The 18439-nt window shown below is 43.2% G+C and overlaps 1 protein-coding gene across 1 annotated transcript in view; it reads right to left on the bottom strand.

Moving 5' to 3' along the window:
- Window positions 1-4590: 4590 nt before the first annotated feature.
- Window positions 4591-18439, bottom strand: part of drp2 (dystrophin related protein 2) — a 180445-nt gene continuing 166596 nt past the window's right edge. The window contains exons 21-23 of the mRNA XM_037675513.1: window positions 6402-6519; window positions 6208-6294; window positions 4591-4644 (exon numbers count right to left, since the gene is read on the bottom strand). Coding sequence (XP_037531441.1) covers window positions 4625-4644; window positions 6208-6294; window positions 6402-6519 — 225 coding nt within the window. The 3' untranslated portion in view covers window positions 4591-4624. The remainder of the gene's footprint in view (window positions 4645-6207; window positions 6295-6401; window positions 6520-18439) is intronic.

Raw genomic sequence — 18439 nt, 5'->3', positions numbered from 1 at the left:
TAACAGTAATTACAGGTCCGAACCCGAAAACTCCCCCCAATATTTTTAATTAAGCTTTGACTGCTTATACCACCAACTATTATTAATGTTTGGCGAAGGCGCACGGCTGAGGGGGCAGAAGATCAGAGCTGAGGAGCCATCAAAGCACATTAAGTGCTTCCCCTGCTTCTGCCTGCATTGGACCCTTCTCTGACATGTTGGATATTTTGTGTAGATGGATTAGGGTTAGGGTTAGGCTGTAGAAAATGAATGGAAGTCAATGCAAAGTCCCCAAAATGTACGTTTACATGAACGTGTGTGCGCCAAACACAGCTTTAACATCATCAGGTATGCTGATGACACCACCATACTGGGTCTCATCACCAACGACGACGAGAGTGCCTATAGAGACGAGGTGAAATCACTGACCAGCTAATGTCAGGAAAATAACCTCTCTCTAAAGGTCAGCAAAACAAAGGAGATGATAGTGGACTTCAGGAAACAATGTGGAGGTCAGCACTCCACCATCTACATAAACAAAGCAGCTTCAAGTTCCTCGGTGTTCAAATTACCGAGGATTTGTCCTGGACATTACATACAGACACTGTGGTCAAGAAAACCAGACAAAGACTCCATTTCCTAAGAAGACTAAAGAAGTTTGGTGCAAACACCAGCATCCTCACAAACTTTTATAGGTGCACCATTGAGAGCCTGCTGACAGGCTGCATCACAGGATGGTACGGGAACTGCACCAGTCAGAACTGGAAAGCTCTACACAGGGTGATGCAAACAGCAGAGGACATCACAGGTAGCCGTCTCCACACCATCCAGGACATCAACCACAGCAGATGTCTGCATAAAGCACGCGGCATCATTAAGGACCACACCCACACAGCACAAGGACTCTTCCGTTACTACGTTTAGGCAGAGGACACAGGAGTCCGTCATCGCGTACAAAAAGACTCGGACAGCTACTACCCACAAGCTGTCAGATTACTGAACTCTTGATAAATAACACTGAACAACTGGCAATAACTAATAATTCAACTTCAATGTCACTACCTGTGCAATAACCTGTCACACAACCCGTGTGGTATATGTTGGTTATGTGCAGTATATATATGTAGAGAGAGAGAGAGAGAGAGGTGTGTGTGTCTGTATATATACTGTATGTGTATATCGTGTATTTTAGCTTATATTACTACCTCAAAATACTTATTCAAATTCATCCTGCTGCACCATTATATTCTACCATGTTGTTGCTCAGTATCTCTTTAGGACATTGTAAATATTTTAATCAATTTTTCACTTTTTGGTACTTTTTTTGTGTACCCTTATTGTATGCTTTTTTGCATTTTCTTGTTTGTTCTTTGTTGTTTTTTTAGCGAGTCGAATTGGTTCTTCTCATCCCAAGCATTTCATCGTACTGTTAACCGTGTTAACCTTGCATATGACAAATAAACACAACAAACTTGTGTGTGTTATTAAAGCCATTTTTGCATTGGCTAGTGTGGAGCAGCTGTGATGGGTGCTCCAAACAATGTTATAGATGTACACCCACTGATTAGTCTCTGAGATAAATAAGCAGGAAATAAATATAATTTATTTCTTGAAAGCCAAACAATTTCCTTTAAACTGTGTGTACTTGGCCTCATTCTGAGTTACGCTGTTTTACTCTATTCTCAAAGGGCTCATTTCTTTCACATAAAAAATGTACACAGACAAGAAGTTTGCCAAATACAAAGTTTTATTTCTGTACACAAAGAGTAGAAAGCAGCCAGTAATCCACTTGTTATTACAGTAAAAAGCCTTTCCTCAGAAAACTTCTTATACAGATTAAAAACTCCAGAGAAGACAGACGGTGAAAAGGTTGGGACTAAAACAGAAAATCAAAACTAATAAACCAGAAACATTTAGGTGATTAACGAGGCGTATTAATGGCAAGTTAAAAAGAAACGAGACATCTCAGTTCATCAGTGTGTGTGTTTGATGCATTAACCTGGTTTATGTTGTGTGATGTGATGATTTCTTGTTGCCTGGTCAGACGCATCGTGGTATATGTTGGATGCCAAGTCAGGACCGTGATGGTGTTTTTTTAGGGAGACTCGCCTTCATCTTTAATCCCTCTGCCACCGGGAGCAGGGACGTGTTTATATGAGTGTGCGGTGGATAATATAAGGTTCCTACAGCAGGATAAGAGCATGTTATGGATGAGACTTCAGATGACGACAGATAAAAAACATTTCATGAGGTTTTTTTTGCCATTCTGCCTCCTGTACATCATCTGAAATAAACACAATGATAGTAGACACATGGGGAATGCCTCTGCATCGTTTTGTCACTGCTACATCTTTTGTGTGTACTCACAAGAGCACGGAGACAATATGCATGATGGGTAATCATTGTTTAATGAGATGTGTAAATACCCAGAGATAAATGACTGCGAACAAACACTTCTTTTCTCCCACAAGCCGAGCTTCTGCTCATTGTTCTGACTTGTGAATGCCCAGAAAATAAAAAAATACAAAGCTGGAGCTGCTGCTGATGCACTAAAATATTTCACTAATAATAATGATTATCCTCAGCAGCTGAACAGCAGCAGGTTTCAGTGGAGGTGGAAGTGGAAAATTGGAGGGTTGGTTTTGAGGAAACAAGGTGCTCCCTCTCCCTCTCTCTCCTTCTCGCTTCCCTTAAGGCTATTAGCATTTGTAATATGAACGGCACATCACCTACCCATCTCACAAACCTGTGGAACTGCGTCCTTGGGGACAGTTCCCTAGCAACAGCATCAAAACTAACAGGCAGCAAAGCGCAGAGGAGGATGGTGTCAAATGTGAATGTTGGGAGCCCGTAATGAATGCAGTGCACGGGTTTCAAAACTCGTGTTTGTGAGGTCAGAGAGCCTTCTGCTCCAGGTTCAGAATGGTTCGCTCCTCTTTTTCTGAGAAAATTAGGTGGTATGATTTCAGAGAAAACACAAGAGCTTCATTGTCTCAGGTTTTTTTTTCCTGTGGTAGGCACATCAAAGCAAATCTCTCCCACCAGCCCTCAAGCTATAAACTCTTTTTTTTTTTTTTCCCCTCCAACCTTCCTTTTATGCCTTTCACATCTTCGTTCCCTCCGAGCACTCCCAGCGCCACGGGTTCACACATAAACTGGTTTCAACCCATGGACGTTCAACTATGCTGTGATCCCACTCTTCACTTCTCTTGTTCCATCACTTTCAATCAACCACCGGCCTGTGCAGGAACTGACAAACACGCACTCCTTCACTCTCTGTATAGAAAAAGAATAAAGTTAAGAAAAATGAACTTTCCTTGTATGGATTCGATTTGGTTTTAAGGCATTAATTGTGCTACGTTTACACCAAAATGTCTAATTCCACACAAGCTTGTGTAAATCTAATGCACTATCAAGGGAAATGACAAAGCACATAGCTACCAATCTTTTTTCAAACCTGCATGAAATGAGGCGATTATTAAGGATAATGTCTGTGGACAACATTATGTTGGTGTGCCTTGCGAGTCCCCTGCAGTGTCTGGAATTGGTATTGCACAGAAAAGGAGGGGATTCAGTCTGATGCTCCTTCTGTCAATTTGTCTTCAAACAGCAGGAGAACAATACGACCTCAGGGAGGAGGCCTGCATGCTGTTATTTATCAGCATATATTTCTTCAACAAGACACAAATCCAGTCGCAATACAAGTTGGCTCAAACAGACAACTTGTCTGAATTCAAATGAGAAAATAAACGGATCGCTGTTTGGCTGAAAGTAAGCGGGTGTAGGTCTGCGTGATGCAGCACAGCATCTTAGCAATCATGCAGGGAGTCTGTGTTTTTGTGCATAATGCAGGATTGTAAATAGAGTGGTTTGTAAATAGAGTGTATGTATAGCAGCAGAAGTGTGTGTGCGCACATGAAGGGAAGCGATGAGAGCGGCACGCAGTTCGAGACGCGGAAACGCGGCGCGTGCAAACAGACGCTGCGCTAGCGGGCACTTTGGCTGTCGTAAATAAACCATGAGTTGAACCGAAGATGGTGCGTCATTCTCACGATGTCAACGAGCGGTTCTGGGTGCACTCTGCTCCAATTTGCACCACTTACACAGATGAAATCAGTCCGCACATCCCTGATTTAAAGACTCAAAAATAAACTGAAGGAGAAACCAAACACCGATGTAAAAACAGATTAACAAAATGCAGGCATTTCGAGACAATATTCCCTTTCTGTTTGATTTAGTATTTTTTCCAAGTTCTTCTCGTGGAATTTGTGCTCTGAACGGTTATAAAGCTTCACACCTCTGATCGACTACACAGAAACTGGTAAGCACAGTGCTCTGGCCGGGCGTCTCTTCTCACTTCAGTCTTCCTCTTACTGAATTTCTGCTAACAACTGTTTCCTTTTTGCTTCTGGACGCGGTGTCACTGGATTTGTGAAGCCCAGCCTGGTCAAAGTGTGAGTCTTCAGCAGTTTGCAAGACAGAGGCTTTTAGTGCACAGCGTTCCGGAGGAGGGTTAGTTCTCAGAATCTGAGCTGCTGCTGCTCCGGTCACAGGGCCCGGCACGTTGCCGCCTGACCCCAGCGCCTCCCTCAGCTATCAGGCAACCTTTCAGGCCGTCATTCTGCTCCTCGAGTCCAACTCAGGATTAGATGTGTGAGGTGGTGCCTGAAATTAGGAAAGAAAAGAAAAAAATTGATTTTACAAGTTGAGGAGCACATGAAATGGGAGGAGGCGAACTATTCTGTTTTTGAATCTTTTGTGTGTCTGTTATTAAAATATCTGAAGAACCAGTGATTACTGAAATGTTCAGGAAACACTCACTGGATGTATATTTACAATCAATTTATAATCCTATTCAAAATGGCTGCCACACCTAATCAACCTAAGTACAAAAATGTCTGAAACTCAGCAAAGTTTAAAGGCATCAACCTAAAATTGTTATACCTAAGAGGGATCCCCAACTCATCCGCAGAGCACCAGACACTGTGAAAGATCTTTGGTTAAAACTTTAGCATTACCCGTTTCGGTCTCTCTTTTCTGTTAGCAAAATATCTCATGGACCACTGAATGGAATTTAATGAAACTCATAAGATATTTACAGTAGTCCCTCGTTTATCGCTGGGGATCCGTACCCTGAAGCCCCACGATAAGTGAAAAACTGCAAAGTAGGAATAGTAGTACAAGTAGGAAGTAGTATAACGGGGTTTTGAACCCTTCCCACACTCTTGCAATATTCTGAACAATGTTTCTAAACTCTAAATGCTCTAAAGGAGCACAGAATGTCATGATTTCAGCTCTCTGCCTCTGGCTGCACTGTCGGCCACGCCCACTTCTCCACTCTGCACGGAGATCAGCTGATCAGCTGCAGGAGGAAGCTTCTCCCACAGCTGTGGGCTGCACGCAGGTGCTAAATCATTTAAAATAATTTATTTCAAATTTAAATATCCATGCCGATCGTGCAGTTCATCCATCAATCAGTCATGTGTCATGTCCAATCTTACTTTGAAAAACCGTGATAGAGCGAGTCTGCGAAAAACGAACCGTGAAGTAGCGAGGGACTACAGTGTACCTCTACAGCTGATCACCTTTTGAGGTACCCCAATTTAATTTGGCTGCCACAGTTACTCAACATTAGCCAACGTAAAAATGGCAATATTTTGATCAATATTACAGATAGAGAGCTTAAATTTGTTGTGGTAGTAGCTGAGAGTCATTCACAACACACACACTGAGTGTGACATCCCACGAGATGAATGCTGAATGTTATTTTTCAAGGTTTGACCAAAATGGCTCCAACTCTGTCATTTCTCAACCTAAGATGATCTTCGTCTAAAACTCGATGAAACAAACAAACATGTAAACGATGAAAGACTGTGGGAAATATGGATTACTTCCTTTAATTGACAAAAAAGTTTATTTCTGATGAACACAGTTTCCTAAATTTCCCAGCAAACAACTTTATTTTTTGTGTTCGGGCTGTTCATAAAGTTGGTGACAGTTGGTGTTCCGTCATTTTTTCATTGCTGCAGTCTCTGTGTGTCACTTATCTTCCTCCTCCTTTACACCATTTAATCTTCCTGTCCCTTCCCTCGAACTATCGACCCGCAGCAGTACATATTTGTGCTCCTCTCCATCGCTCACGCTCTCCCGGGGCATTCGAGAGGGAAAGTCTCTGAAGTCTGGTGAGCCGGTGCAGCACAGATTTGTGCCGTCCCAATCTGTACCCACCCGGTTCTGAAGGGAAGACGTTCCTCAGTTGCTCGATGACTTCTTGGAGCTGCAGCACCGTATCGTGCTCGTGCTCTAGATCATCTCCTGACACAAACACAGGGAAACGTTGTCCTCATTATAGATGGATGTGACGAGGATGTAAAGGAGGAGTGAGTGGTTTCACATCTGGAGCCTGGCTGAGCTCTGCTCACCTGCTGCTTCGGTGTCAGTGGTCTCTCTGCTCGCCGGCTCTCCATGGTGACCCCCTCCAGACACAGGAGAGGACAGTGTGGAGAGTTCTGATCCATTGGCCTCTGAATCATCTTTGGGCTAATTAAAAGCAAATATATATATTATCATTCAATCCCAATAATTTCTAAAATAATTACTTCTATTTTAGACCTTGTGGTAGAAATGAAGATGTTGAGGCGTAAGGCTGGATAAGGTTAGGAATGCAGGTTGAACAACTGGGAAATAAAGTTAGAGAGGCCAGGCTGAGATGGCTTGGACATGTCCAGAGCAGGGACAGTGGGTATATTGGTAGAAGGATGTTAGACATGCAGCTGCCAGAAAAAAGACAGAGGAGCTATATGGATGCAGTTAGAGAAGACATGGAGGTAGTTGGAGGACAGAGGATGCCGAGGACAGAGTGAGATGGAGGAGGATGACTCGCTGTGGTGACCACTGAAGAGGGAACAGCCGAAAGAAGTCATTAAGTGTTTTCAATAAAAACAATACCTTAGTAATCTTGTATAACATTTGACTTTTTTTGCAGGGATGAAAGTAATGAATTACAAATACTCACGTTACTGTAATGAAGTAGATTTTTTGGGGTACTTGTATGAGTATTTCTTACTCATACAATTTAGACCATGCAATCTACTTCACTACTTTTAAAATCAGAAGTCGCTACCGAGTACAGACACAATTTGAATCAATACTCAAACCGTTCATCAGCATCTTTGTAGCCAATGATCGCGTCAACATGACGTAAGCAAAGGACAACTCCGTAGAGAGTTATTTAGAGTTTATTCTTAGCAAAACTAAGTCGGATAGACTCTGTTAACTTAGAAAACCAGCTCCTGCTGACGCTGAACAAAAGGTTCAGAAAGGGAAGGGTGACAGAAATGTCAGAGTTTAAGACACTTACCTGATGTTCAGTGTATTTGGAAAAGTTTTAAACTGTTCTATGCCTGTTCAAAAACATTTTTGTCTTTCTTTTAACATTCCTGCTTTATTTACAGTTGTTTACAAAAGAAATGGCCTTAGTGTAATTTTTCTATAATTTATTGTTCGTCTGAGAAATGTGCTTTGAATTTAGCTACTATATACCCATCCATCCATCCATCCATTATCTTTACCCGTTTATTCCATTTTGGGTCACGGGGGTCGCTGGTGCCCATGTCCAGCAATCACTGTGCGAGGGGCGGGGTACACCCTGGACAGGTCGCAAGTCCATCACAGGGCCACATAGAGACAAATGAGACAAACAACCATTCACTCTCTCACTCACACCTAGGGACAATTTAGAGTTGCTACTATATACAATAAATCAAACTGAATGTCTTCTATTGACAACACAACGAAACATCAATTGGTTAAAAAGTAATTAATACTCTGAGTAGTTTTTGAGAAGAGTATTTTGTACTTTTACTTAAGTATTTTTATAACACCAGTACTTTTGCTTGTAACTGAGTACAATTTAAGCAGTGCAACAGTACTTGCACTTGAGTACAAATTTTCAGTACTCTTTCCACCTCTGTTTATTTGTGACCTTGACCTTGAAGATGGGGTGATGAAAATATGTGACAAGTCATGTAGTGGTGGTACAAATCCATACCAAGTTTCGTTAAATAATTTTGAGTGGATCAAACGTTATGACTCAGACAATCAAAGACCAAAGACCAAAGACTATATAATATACCATTTGACCTTGATTTATGACCTTGACCTTGGAGCTGGGGCAATTAAAAGTGTGTTCTACACTCCGTCTAGTGATGATGCAAATGTGTACAAAGTTTTGTTCAAACTTCTTGAGCAGATCAGAGGTTATAGACGGGACAAAAAGTGTAAGCATATACGGACAGAGATTGCACAACATGTCTGCCCTTTGACAGGCGTATAATAAAAATGTTTCATGGCACTTAAACATCCTAAAATGGCATCTTTGAGCAAACTCCCCACAAAACGCTATTTTACGTACATGCTAAAACAAATTTCTGAGATAGTGATTTGGACTTTAATGAACGAGGGGAACTGTGCTGCACAAAGACTTTTTGCAGAAACACGAAGAATGGATGAAAGCTTCAGATCACAGTCCAAGGTGCACAATGTATGTCAAGGATATCATGTGTAACAAAGCATATTTTTGTTTTCAGCAACACCGTAGTAATACTCCAGAGGTGAGTCCTTTCAGAAGCTGCAGAGAGACGGAGGTGTCTGCAGAGACTGAAAAAAGATTCGTACCCTTCAGATTACAGTTTCACCAACCTTTATTTTCAGAGGAAATTGAGCTGCGATGTTGTTCCACTGAGAAAATAACTCAGGATTTTATTTCCCTTTTTACACAGAAATACAATGCACACCTTATCTCCTAAAATATATATATATTTTTTTTCTTGTCATTTCCAATTTCCATGTTTTCTTCCAAAAGAGGAAGAGTCCTGCCCTTTCTCGTCTTCATGGCTCTGCTCTCTCCCTTGCTCTCTGACCCTAAAGTACAATCTTATTGTGTGAATGTTTATAAAGCATTCACACTATCGTGGTCCATTTTTCTTCCGTAGGTTTTTCGGCTCGATTTTTGTTGCACAGTTTTCAAGCTATTTCAACAAATCGTACATGAAAACGTTCAGCTCTTTCAGGACAATCCTGCCATGACTTTTGGTATTGGTGCAACTTTAGCTTTTTGACATATTTAGCCTTTTCTGCCACTTTTTCCTCGTAGAAAATGAACTGAGCTCATTTTACATCCTTCATATCTTTAGATCTGTTTACAACCTTTTACTGCTCCTTTCACATTTTGTTCTGGTTCAGCGTCTTTCAGCTTTTTAGTGCAAATTTAATCATTTTTTTTCAGCTTTCTGCTACTTTCAGTTGTTTTTTCAGCTCTTTTGTTCTCCTTTCAGATTCTTTCTGCTAACGACAACATGTTTGTGCTTCTTCTAACTTCAGTTCAATTCAACTTTATTGTCCATAACATTCAATGAAATAAAGATTTATCTTTGACGTCTGGCTCATGAAAACAACACAAGTTAAAAATGTCATAAAAACTTAATTAAAAAAAAGAGCTTTGCTAACCCAATTAAAAACATTAAATTAAAAACTTTCTAAAATACATGATACATTAAAAATATGGAAACATCTCAGCAGACAATGGTTTGTTATGCGAGGCTGCGTTTAAATAGGACATTGTACATTCATCGCAGAAGGAACAAATGCCTTTTTGTACCCATTTTTTACTTTCTTATTTCTGCTTATTTCAGCTTGTTATGCTCCTTTTAGCTTATTTCTGCAAGTTTCAGCTTTTTCTACCATTTCAGCTACTATTTAGCTGTTTTTATGCTAATTTAAGCCTTTTCAGCTATTTCCACATTTTTTTTGCACTCATTTATTTTTTTTAGCCTAAATCAGCAAAAATGTGTTCTCGCCACTTCTTGTAATTTCAGCTTCTTTCTGTCTTTTTAGCTACTTCTCAGCTGTTTCTTTTGCAAATTTCTTGAGCGCTTATTTATGATTATTTCAGCCCAATTGGGTAAATGTGTTCTTTTTGCCTTTTTATGCCAAGTTAAGCTTATTCTTCCCTTTCAGTTAACTTTTGCATATATTTTTTTTAGCTAATTTCAGGTGTTTTCAGATAAATTCAAGTTTTTCGTGGTCATTTCTGCTACTGTCAGGCTAATTAACTTCTTTATGCCAATTTCAGCTTGTTATGCTCTTTTCAACTTTTGCTAGTTGCTGCTATTATTTAGCTGTTTTATGCTAATTGTAGCTTTTTCAGCTAATTCCACCTTTTTGACTCATTTCAGCTCTTTCTGCTTCACTCTGACAGTTTAAACTTCTTTCTGCCTTTTCAGCTATTTTTGCTACAAAGTAATTTCAGCTTTTTTAACTAATTTCCCAATTTTTGTGCTAATTTCTGCTTATTTAAAAGCTGATTGAGAAAATATGTTTTCTTTCTGCATTCTTCTGCTACGTTAGGCTAGTTCTTCATTTCAGCTACATTTTAGCATGTTTTTAGCCAATTTTAGCTGTTTGTCAGCACGTTTTTCTGCAATGAGCATTCACACTGCATTTTTTTCAGGAAATGCAATTTCTTTAGTTTTTAATTATTTACACTCGGTCATAATGGTAACAGCGAGAGTACGCTTTCACCTTCCAGTGTGTCCCTCTGTTACACCTCTCTGCAGTAAATCCTGTAACAACCTTATCTTCAGCCTTACCTTCTCTGAACTCTTATTTTCTTAAACATGTTGAGATTTTTGTACACGTATGAATGCATCAGAATTACCTTATGGTTGATGGAAAGACTGTGACACATTCAAGCAAACACATTTTATCTAACAGTCTATTTGCAAACAGAAATATCTCATATGATCAGTGCAGCTAAGGTATTAATGCTACATATTGTTCATTTATGGCAGATTGTTATGAAGCACGAACACGATTGTATGTCTTAAATTTCAGCTACTCTGATAAAACCTCCATTAAAAAGGACCCTCCGTTAAAATAATAAATAGTTAATGACATCACGGATGACACAGTTTTATCATCTTTGTTTAGTCGGTCTAATATTTTGACAAATGTTCTGTAAGTAAAGAAAACGTACAAGTCAGTGATGGGAAAAACAAACTTGAGAATAAAATAATATTCAGAACTGAATCGTATTGAATGAGGTATATTTTGGGATTTTGATAAACAGAAGTTAACATATTTTTTAAAACAAAACACTTAAATCTGTAAGTTAAAGACGAGGCTTCTAGTTTTGAATAAAAAGGTTTTATATTAAAGCAAGTTGCTAACAAAAGAGGGGATGAACAGACTCAGGTCCTTCGACGTGCCGTGAGATGTTGGAGGTCTTCTAAAAGCGGTGTGACGTAGCCGCTGCTCGGTTTGTTGTTCGAGCAGTGTTTATTCACATAAAATAAGCCCATAGAGAAGGCTATTGGCTGCAGACTGGACCAGTTTGAAGAGATGGTGGAGAAAAGGGTGCCAGAACCAGAACCCACGCTGGACATACAGCAAAGCAGGGTTTCCACGGACTTCTGTTGTCGTCACAATCATTACAGGAAGTCTTTCCAACCGGGGCGGCCATACAACATCTGTCTCCTCTGACTGTTTTCAAAGTTGCCTGTTTTACACAGTTTAAGTCATTTTCTGCACAGTTTGTTTGAAGCTTTGCATCTTTTTTCATCCGTCACATTTTTATTGTTTCATTTGAATACATTTTTTTCTTAACTTTTTTATTGCCCACCAAAAAAAAGGGGCATTTAAAATATATTTTCTAAAACTCCACGATGTGACTTTGTTGCTGCCTGTCACTTCCTTTTTTGTTTTAAGACAAAATCATTGATTGTGTGAACGTTTATGAAGCATTCACACTATTTTGATCCATTTTTCTTCCGTACATTTATCGGCGCGATTCTCGTCCTGCAGTTTTCAAGCTTTTTCAACAAATCATAAATCAAAACGCTCAGCTCTTTCAGGACAATCCTGCTATGACTTTGGTATTGTTGCAACTTTAGCTTTTTGAAATATTTAGCCTTTTCTGCCATGTTTCTTTTCTCATAGAAAATGAATTGACCTCATATTGCATCCTTCAAATCTGTTTACAACCTATTACTGCTTCTTTCACATTTTGTTCCGGTTCAGCTTCTTTCAGATAATTTCAGCTGTTTTTCAGCTGTTTTGTGCTCCTTTCAGATTATTTCTGCCAACTACAACATTTTTGTGCTTCTTCTAACTTATTTCTGCTCATTTCAGTGTGGTATACTCCTTTCAGCTTATTTGTGCAAGTTTCAACTTTTTTGTTGCAATTTCAGCAATTATTTAGCTCTTATATACGAAGCGATACAAAGCTAATTCCACATTTTTTGTAATCAGTTCAACTTTTTCCATCCTAATTCAGCAAAATTGTGCTCTCTCCACTTCCTTCTAGTAATTTCAGCTTCTTTCTGATTTTTAAACTATTTTCTAGATTTTTTTTTGTTGCTAATTTCAGGGTTTTTTTTAAAGACAACTTTCACTTTCTTGTGCTCAGTTCTGCTTCTTTCAGCCTAATTGGGCAAGCATGTTCTTTCTGCTTTCTTCTGCTAATTTAAGCTTATTCTACCTTTTCAGCTACCTTTTTAGATTTTTTTTATTTTTTCTAGCTAATTTCAGTTGTTTTCAGGTAAACAAGTTTTTTATGGTAACTTTTTCTACTCTCAACCTAATTAAATTCTTTATAGTAAATTCAGCTTGTTATGCTCATTTCAGCTTTCTTATGCTAGTTTCAGCCTTTTCTACTATTTCAACTACTATTTAGTTGTTTTTATGCTGATTTTAGCCTTTTCAGGTAATTATACATTTTTAAGCTTATTTCAGCTCTTTCTGCTTCCTTCTGGTAATTTAAGATTTTTTTTCAGCCTTTTCAGCTACTTTTGGCTAAATTAAGCTATTTTAAAGCTAATTTACTAGTTTTGTGCTAATTTCTGATAATTTTTACTTAATTCAGCAAAATCTTGTTCTTTAATTTCAGCTACATTTCAGCATGTTTGTTTTGCTAATTTCAGCTGTTCTATTTCATATAGGCTTCGCCCTTTAAGGCTGTCGCTGATGGTTTATCCCGTTATGCGCAGCATAAGCACTGAAAAAAAAATTAGTCCACGCCCACCTGCTGTGTGGGCCCCACCCGGTCCGTATAAATTACGTTAAGAGCGGGAAATCGGCTCCCATTTTTTCTTCAGCGAGCTAATATAGCACTGTCAGAAGAACAAAGAAGATAAATTGTGTAAATGACCAACCTTGTGAAGGATGCTTGGCCCGGCAGTCGACCTCCGGTCGTCCGGTGAGTTCTCCTCCCCGAGGAGAAGATGACAGCAGTCTTATTCCAAGGTAAGCGTCCGGGAACATTTCCCAGTGACAGGTCATTACACGCTGGACAACGCCATCTTGTGTTTTTCCTCTTATCGCCGACCCTCGGGGCGAACCGGATGGTTCCTCCGGGGCAAGGTGTGCTCAGCTGCAGCCCCCGCTGCTCATTCCCTCCCGGGGAGCGTAGTGTAGGTGGAGGGGGGCTGAGTGAATGCTCACCCCATCCCACCTCGTTTCGCATCGGCGATCACACCGCTCCCGGCCGACAGCGCCCTCAGGGGTTGCCCGGCGGAACCCGGGAGGAGGCTGACATGAAGGGACCCCTTTTTTCTACGTCCCTCGCCTTTTCCCGCCAGTTCGGATGATCGGCGGAAAGGTTATTTTTTCACTGACGTGTTTTTCCAGGCAGCCGCAGTTAGCAACAACGTGCGCTGCTAGCATATAGCATGTCCAAGGGACTGAAGGCCGCAGACCTGCCTTGGAGACAAAGAACTCCTTCTGTAAGGCAACTGACGCTATTCCTCGGTTCCCTCCCCTGGAGCCAAGCCTCGCGGAAGCTTCCGGAGCGAAGCTGTCCAGGTCGGAGCAGCGTCCCGTCCCTCCGGAGGAACCAGACGGCGACCAAAGCTCTCCAATCGAGCCCACCGACGTGTTTTCAGGCAACCGCAGTTAGCAACAACATGCGCTGCTAGCATTTAGCATGTCGAAAAGGCTGGAGACCTCACACCTGCCGGAGGAGACAAAGAGCTCCCTGTGTAATCGGCAGACGCCATCCTCAACATGTGCGCCGCTCCCTCGGTTTGCCTGTCGAGGATTGTAGCATGGATGACGGTAATCCAACGTTCCATCTGGCTCCGTCACTCTCCATTGCTGCCGGAAAAGCTGCACAAAGACCGGATGGAGGGCCCCATCTCATCGGACGCGCTGTTCGGAAGCAGCTTGACGTCCATGCTGACGAATTCGAAGCAGTCGGAGGAGACGTCGGAAGCTGTACGCCATCTCATCAAGCCGCGCGGCTCATTCCGTCCTCCAGCCCGCTGGAGAGATCGTCAAAAGCAGAGGCAGAAACATCGACGCTCCACGGCAGCAGCAGCTTCGTCTCGCCCAGCTCCACCACCAGCCCCGCCCGCCAGAGACCACCCCTCCTCAGTCCGGCAGCCTGCACTTCAGCGTTTTCCCCAGAGATCGCCTGCAGACGGCGCTCGGAGCAAACAAACCGCAGAGCTCACGGGGGAGAAGTTTTAAGAAATGACGGTCTGCGGAGGATGTGTGTATAAATGACACAGGAATTGAATAAATGATTTTTCAAAGATCAAAATGCCTGTTTTTAGCCAGTCTGTAAGCTCGGATGAGCTCACAGCCGCTACACACACATCCTCCACTCATAAGAGCCGGTGTCCTTAAATAAAGGTTTTTTAAATCCACCGCCGCTCCTTCACATGCCCAGACGCTCACGTGACACCACGGTAAGCGAAATAACTTGTTGTCAATCAGACCCGCACGATCACCTCCCAACGGTGTTAACGCGCTCCCGAGCGAGACAAGCAGCCTCCATCCAACGGCACTGTGTCGATGATGCACGCACAGCTGCCCGGCGCTCACCGGCCCACATCGGGATAAATGTGGGACCGCAGGCCGGGTCCGGTGGAGGTCCCTGCTCTCAGCGAAAACAACACACGCCTCTCCTGTATGAACGCGAGTGGCCGTCATCCACCGCGTCCCAGCGATCAGCAGCTCACGGCGGCATAAGCGTGAGACAGCTGAATGAATCTAATGACGGGCCCCGCCCTCAGCGAGAGCGGCGCGCGTCCCTCCAGAGGAAACGTGCGCTCCCGCGAGGCTCACAACCTTCACTTCATCAGCTGACACACGCCTCGCCTCAGCACACAGCTACCGCCCCGCCCGGACATGAAGGTTGGTCCGCGATCCAGTCACAGCGCGCGGGCGCGCGCAGAACAGCCCTTTCGAGAAAGCCTCGCCTTGGGTCACGCGGAAAACATTTCCGCGACGCATGACGGCGGTCGAGGCGGAGGTTTGGATGACATCCGTTCAAAACACGGCACATCATTTAAACGCACGTCCACTCCACGAACGTCACGCAGAGTGGTTAAAAACATGCTCACCGGACAGATGGATGGACAGAGTGCTATGCAAGGGTTACACGCTGCAGTTTGCAACCCGACCCCCTCCGTTCGGAGGAGTTATAGAGACGGTCCTGTCATCACCAGACCAAGTCTCAGCCTTAAATGCAGAAGTCCAAGAGCTTCTGATAAAAGGTGTAATCTCAAGAGTTCCCAACGAGGAGGAAAACACAGGGAGGGATGAGACCGATTCTGGATCTGTCAGCTTTCAACAAAGCGATCATGAACAGATTTTTTCACATGTTGATGAACAGACAGCTGTTGGACAACATCCAGGAAAACGACTGGTTTGTCTCCATCGTTTTAAAAGATGCCTATTTTCACACACCAATCATCCCAAAACACAGAAAATTTCTGCGTTTCGCCTTTCAAGGGATGAAGTACCAGTACAACAGGTTGCCTTTTTTTTTTTTTTTTGGGTACTCCCTCGCGCCTCGTACGTTCTCAAAGTGTGTGGAGACAGCCCTGCATCCACTGCACAAGCAGGGATGAGAGTTTTGTTTTACCTGGACGACCTGCTGCCCCTGTCTCACTCCAGACAGGAAGCATTGATACAGGCTCAGGTGTTAGCATCACACCTGCTAAATCTGGGTTTCGCCATAACTGGAAGAAGAGCTCGATTTTCCCGGCCCAGATAATTGTTATCTGGGAGTGGAATTAAACTCAATTACCATGACGGCTCGTTTATCACAAACAAGAATCGACACTCTAAAAACCAATTACGCCACGTAAGACCTGGCAAAGTGGTAACAGCTGTCTCCGTCATGAAGCTGTTGGGAATGACGTCATCAGCTCACACAGTGGTCCCGCTGGGTTTGTTACACATGAGACGCCTCCAGAGGTGGTTTACGCGTCTGCGTGTGGATCCAGTAAAACAAAAGAGACGGATGATCACTGTCCCTCCCTCCATGGGAGCAGACCTCCGACACTGGGGAAACACCCTGGCTCTGTCAGAGGGAGTCCCCGTCAGCAGACCCACGTCACGTGTCAGTCTTCACGGACGCGTCTCTGTCAGGTTGGGGGGGGGAACATGCCTATCTCAAGCAGTAGGGGCGCTGTGGCCCCACCGCACATCAGCCCACATCAATGTTTTGGAGTGTCGCACAGTGCTGAATGTGATTCAACATTTTGCTCCCGTGCTACAGAATCAACACGTGTTGATTCACACAGACAACATGGTGACTGCTGCGTACATAAACCGCCAGGGGGGTGTGCGTTCAGCCCAGATGTTACACATTGCGCGGAAGCTACTGAGTTGGGTTCATCAAACCTGCTTTTATTAGAGCGGTTTACATATCCGATGTTCTGAACAGAGGGGCTGATGTGACGTCCAAGGGCGGCCCACGTTATGTGGACCGGATCCTCCATCCGGATCTGATGTTTTTCAGACACAGCAGAAGTTGGCAAAGCAGCTGTGGACCTGTTTGCGACGCGAGAAGAACGCGCAATGTCAACTACGTTTTTTTCCCTGAGCCCGCGAGACGATCCATCGCTGGGGGGGACGCATTTGCTCACAGTCGGTGGCCCAAAACGCTTTTTACGCGTTTCTTTTCCCTCACCTCCTCTGTTTTTTACGGTCCATGAACCGAGTTCAGGAGGAGGGATTGACAGCTCTCCTGGTGGCTCCGGGCGTGTGAACGCACTATGGTTCCCAGGCCTGCAACGTCTGTTGTGGGGTCGCCGTGGAACTGTCGTGGAGGAAGGATGCTCTCCTTCAGGCAGGAGGAGCGACCAAGAGTTACCCAGAAATAGGTCAACACCGGTGGGTTTGACCGCTGAGCGGTCCCACTTAGAGGATGGGTCTCCCTCAGGAGATAGTGTGCACAATTCAAGATTCACGTGCTGCATCTACCACAGTTCTGTACACATCAGGGGTACGGCTTTTCAGCGCTGGTGTACAGAGAAGGTTTAGAGACCACTTCATGCTTTTTAGGCAGCGTGTTGTTTTTCTACAACAGCTGATGGATAGGGAGTTGGCTTTCAGTACGCTTTAACGTACGTTGCAGCCATCTCTTCCTGCCACAAAGGGTTTGGAGACAGAACAGCTTTTAATCACCCGCTGATGAAGCGGTTTCTAAAAGGTGTTCAGAGATGTAGGCCTGTTTCATGCCCACTTGTTCCACAGTGGGATTTAACGCTGGTCCTGCGAGCCCTGATCAAAGCTTCAATTGAGCCTCTGGATCAGTTTTCATTTAAATTCTTGTCTCTTTAAACAGTCCTGCTGCTGGTTTTAACACCCGCTAAGAGGGTAAGTAATTATCTGCCCTCTCTGTTGTTTCGTCATGCCTTAGAATTAGGCTGACGGGCAGCTCAGCTGTTTTAAGACCAACCCAGCTTTTATGCCTAAAACATCACGAGCTCTTTTAAATCAAGAGTGATGTCGTTGGAGGGGTCTTTTCCCCCCCACAGATCAGAAGGGGAAGCATCTGTTCATCTTCTCTGCCCGATGCAGGCGTTGACGTGTTACGTAACGCGCACAGCTGCAATGCGTTCAAATTCAACAATTGTTTGTGCATTATAGAGATGCTTCTGCAGGTCGCCGTTATCCATCCAGCGCTTGTCACACTGGCTGTGTGAGGCCTTTTTCTGAAGCCTACAGAGCATCAGATTTAGGGCCTCCTGTCAACCTCTAAGCACACTCGACCAGGGGTATCGCATCTTCGACTGCTCTGCATAATGGTATGTCAATGCAGGACATTTGCACTGCGGCTGCATGGTCAACACCCTGCTCATTTATTCGCTTTTACCTACGTGATGTAACGGCTCGTTCCATGACACATTCTGTCCTTAGTGCCCTAACAGAATGAATATTGTTGTTCTCATGGAACTCTGTTTAAGCTCACTTCTGTCTGCATGCATTACAGTGTGAGATGTTGTTTTCAGTCACAGTCGTGTCTGTGATTTTGGTTCTATTGTCACTAATCGGTTCATGATTATTGTTAACAATCAGTTCATTTGATTATTGATCAATTCATGGACATTAATCTGTTTATACTGTTCAGCCATGAACCAGTTGGTTCATGCCCCCCCCCCCCCCC

This window comes from Nematolebias whitei, chromosome 4, assembly GCF_014905685.2.
Source record: "Nematolebias whitei isolate Nwh7 chromosome 4, NemWhi1, whole genome shotgun sequence".
In the NCBI taxonomy this organism is placed as follows: Eukaryota; Metazoa; Chordata; class Actinopteri; order Cyprinodontiformes; family Rivulidae; genus Nematolebias; species Nematolebias whitei.
The sequence above is the reverse complement of the archived record's forward strand: the minus strand, read 5'-3'. Positions and strand labels throughout refer to the sequence as shown.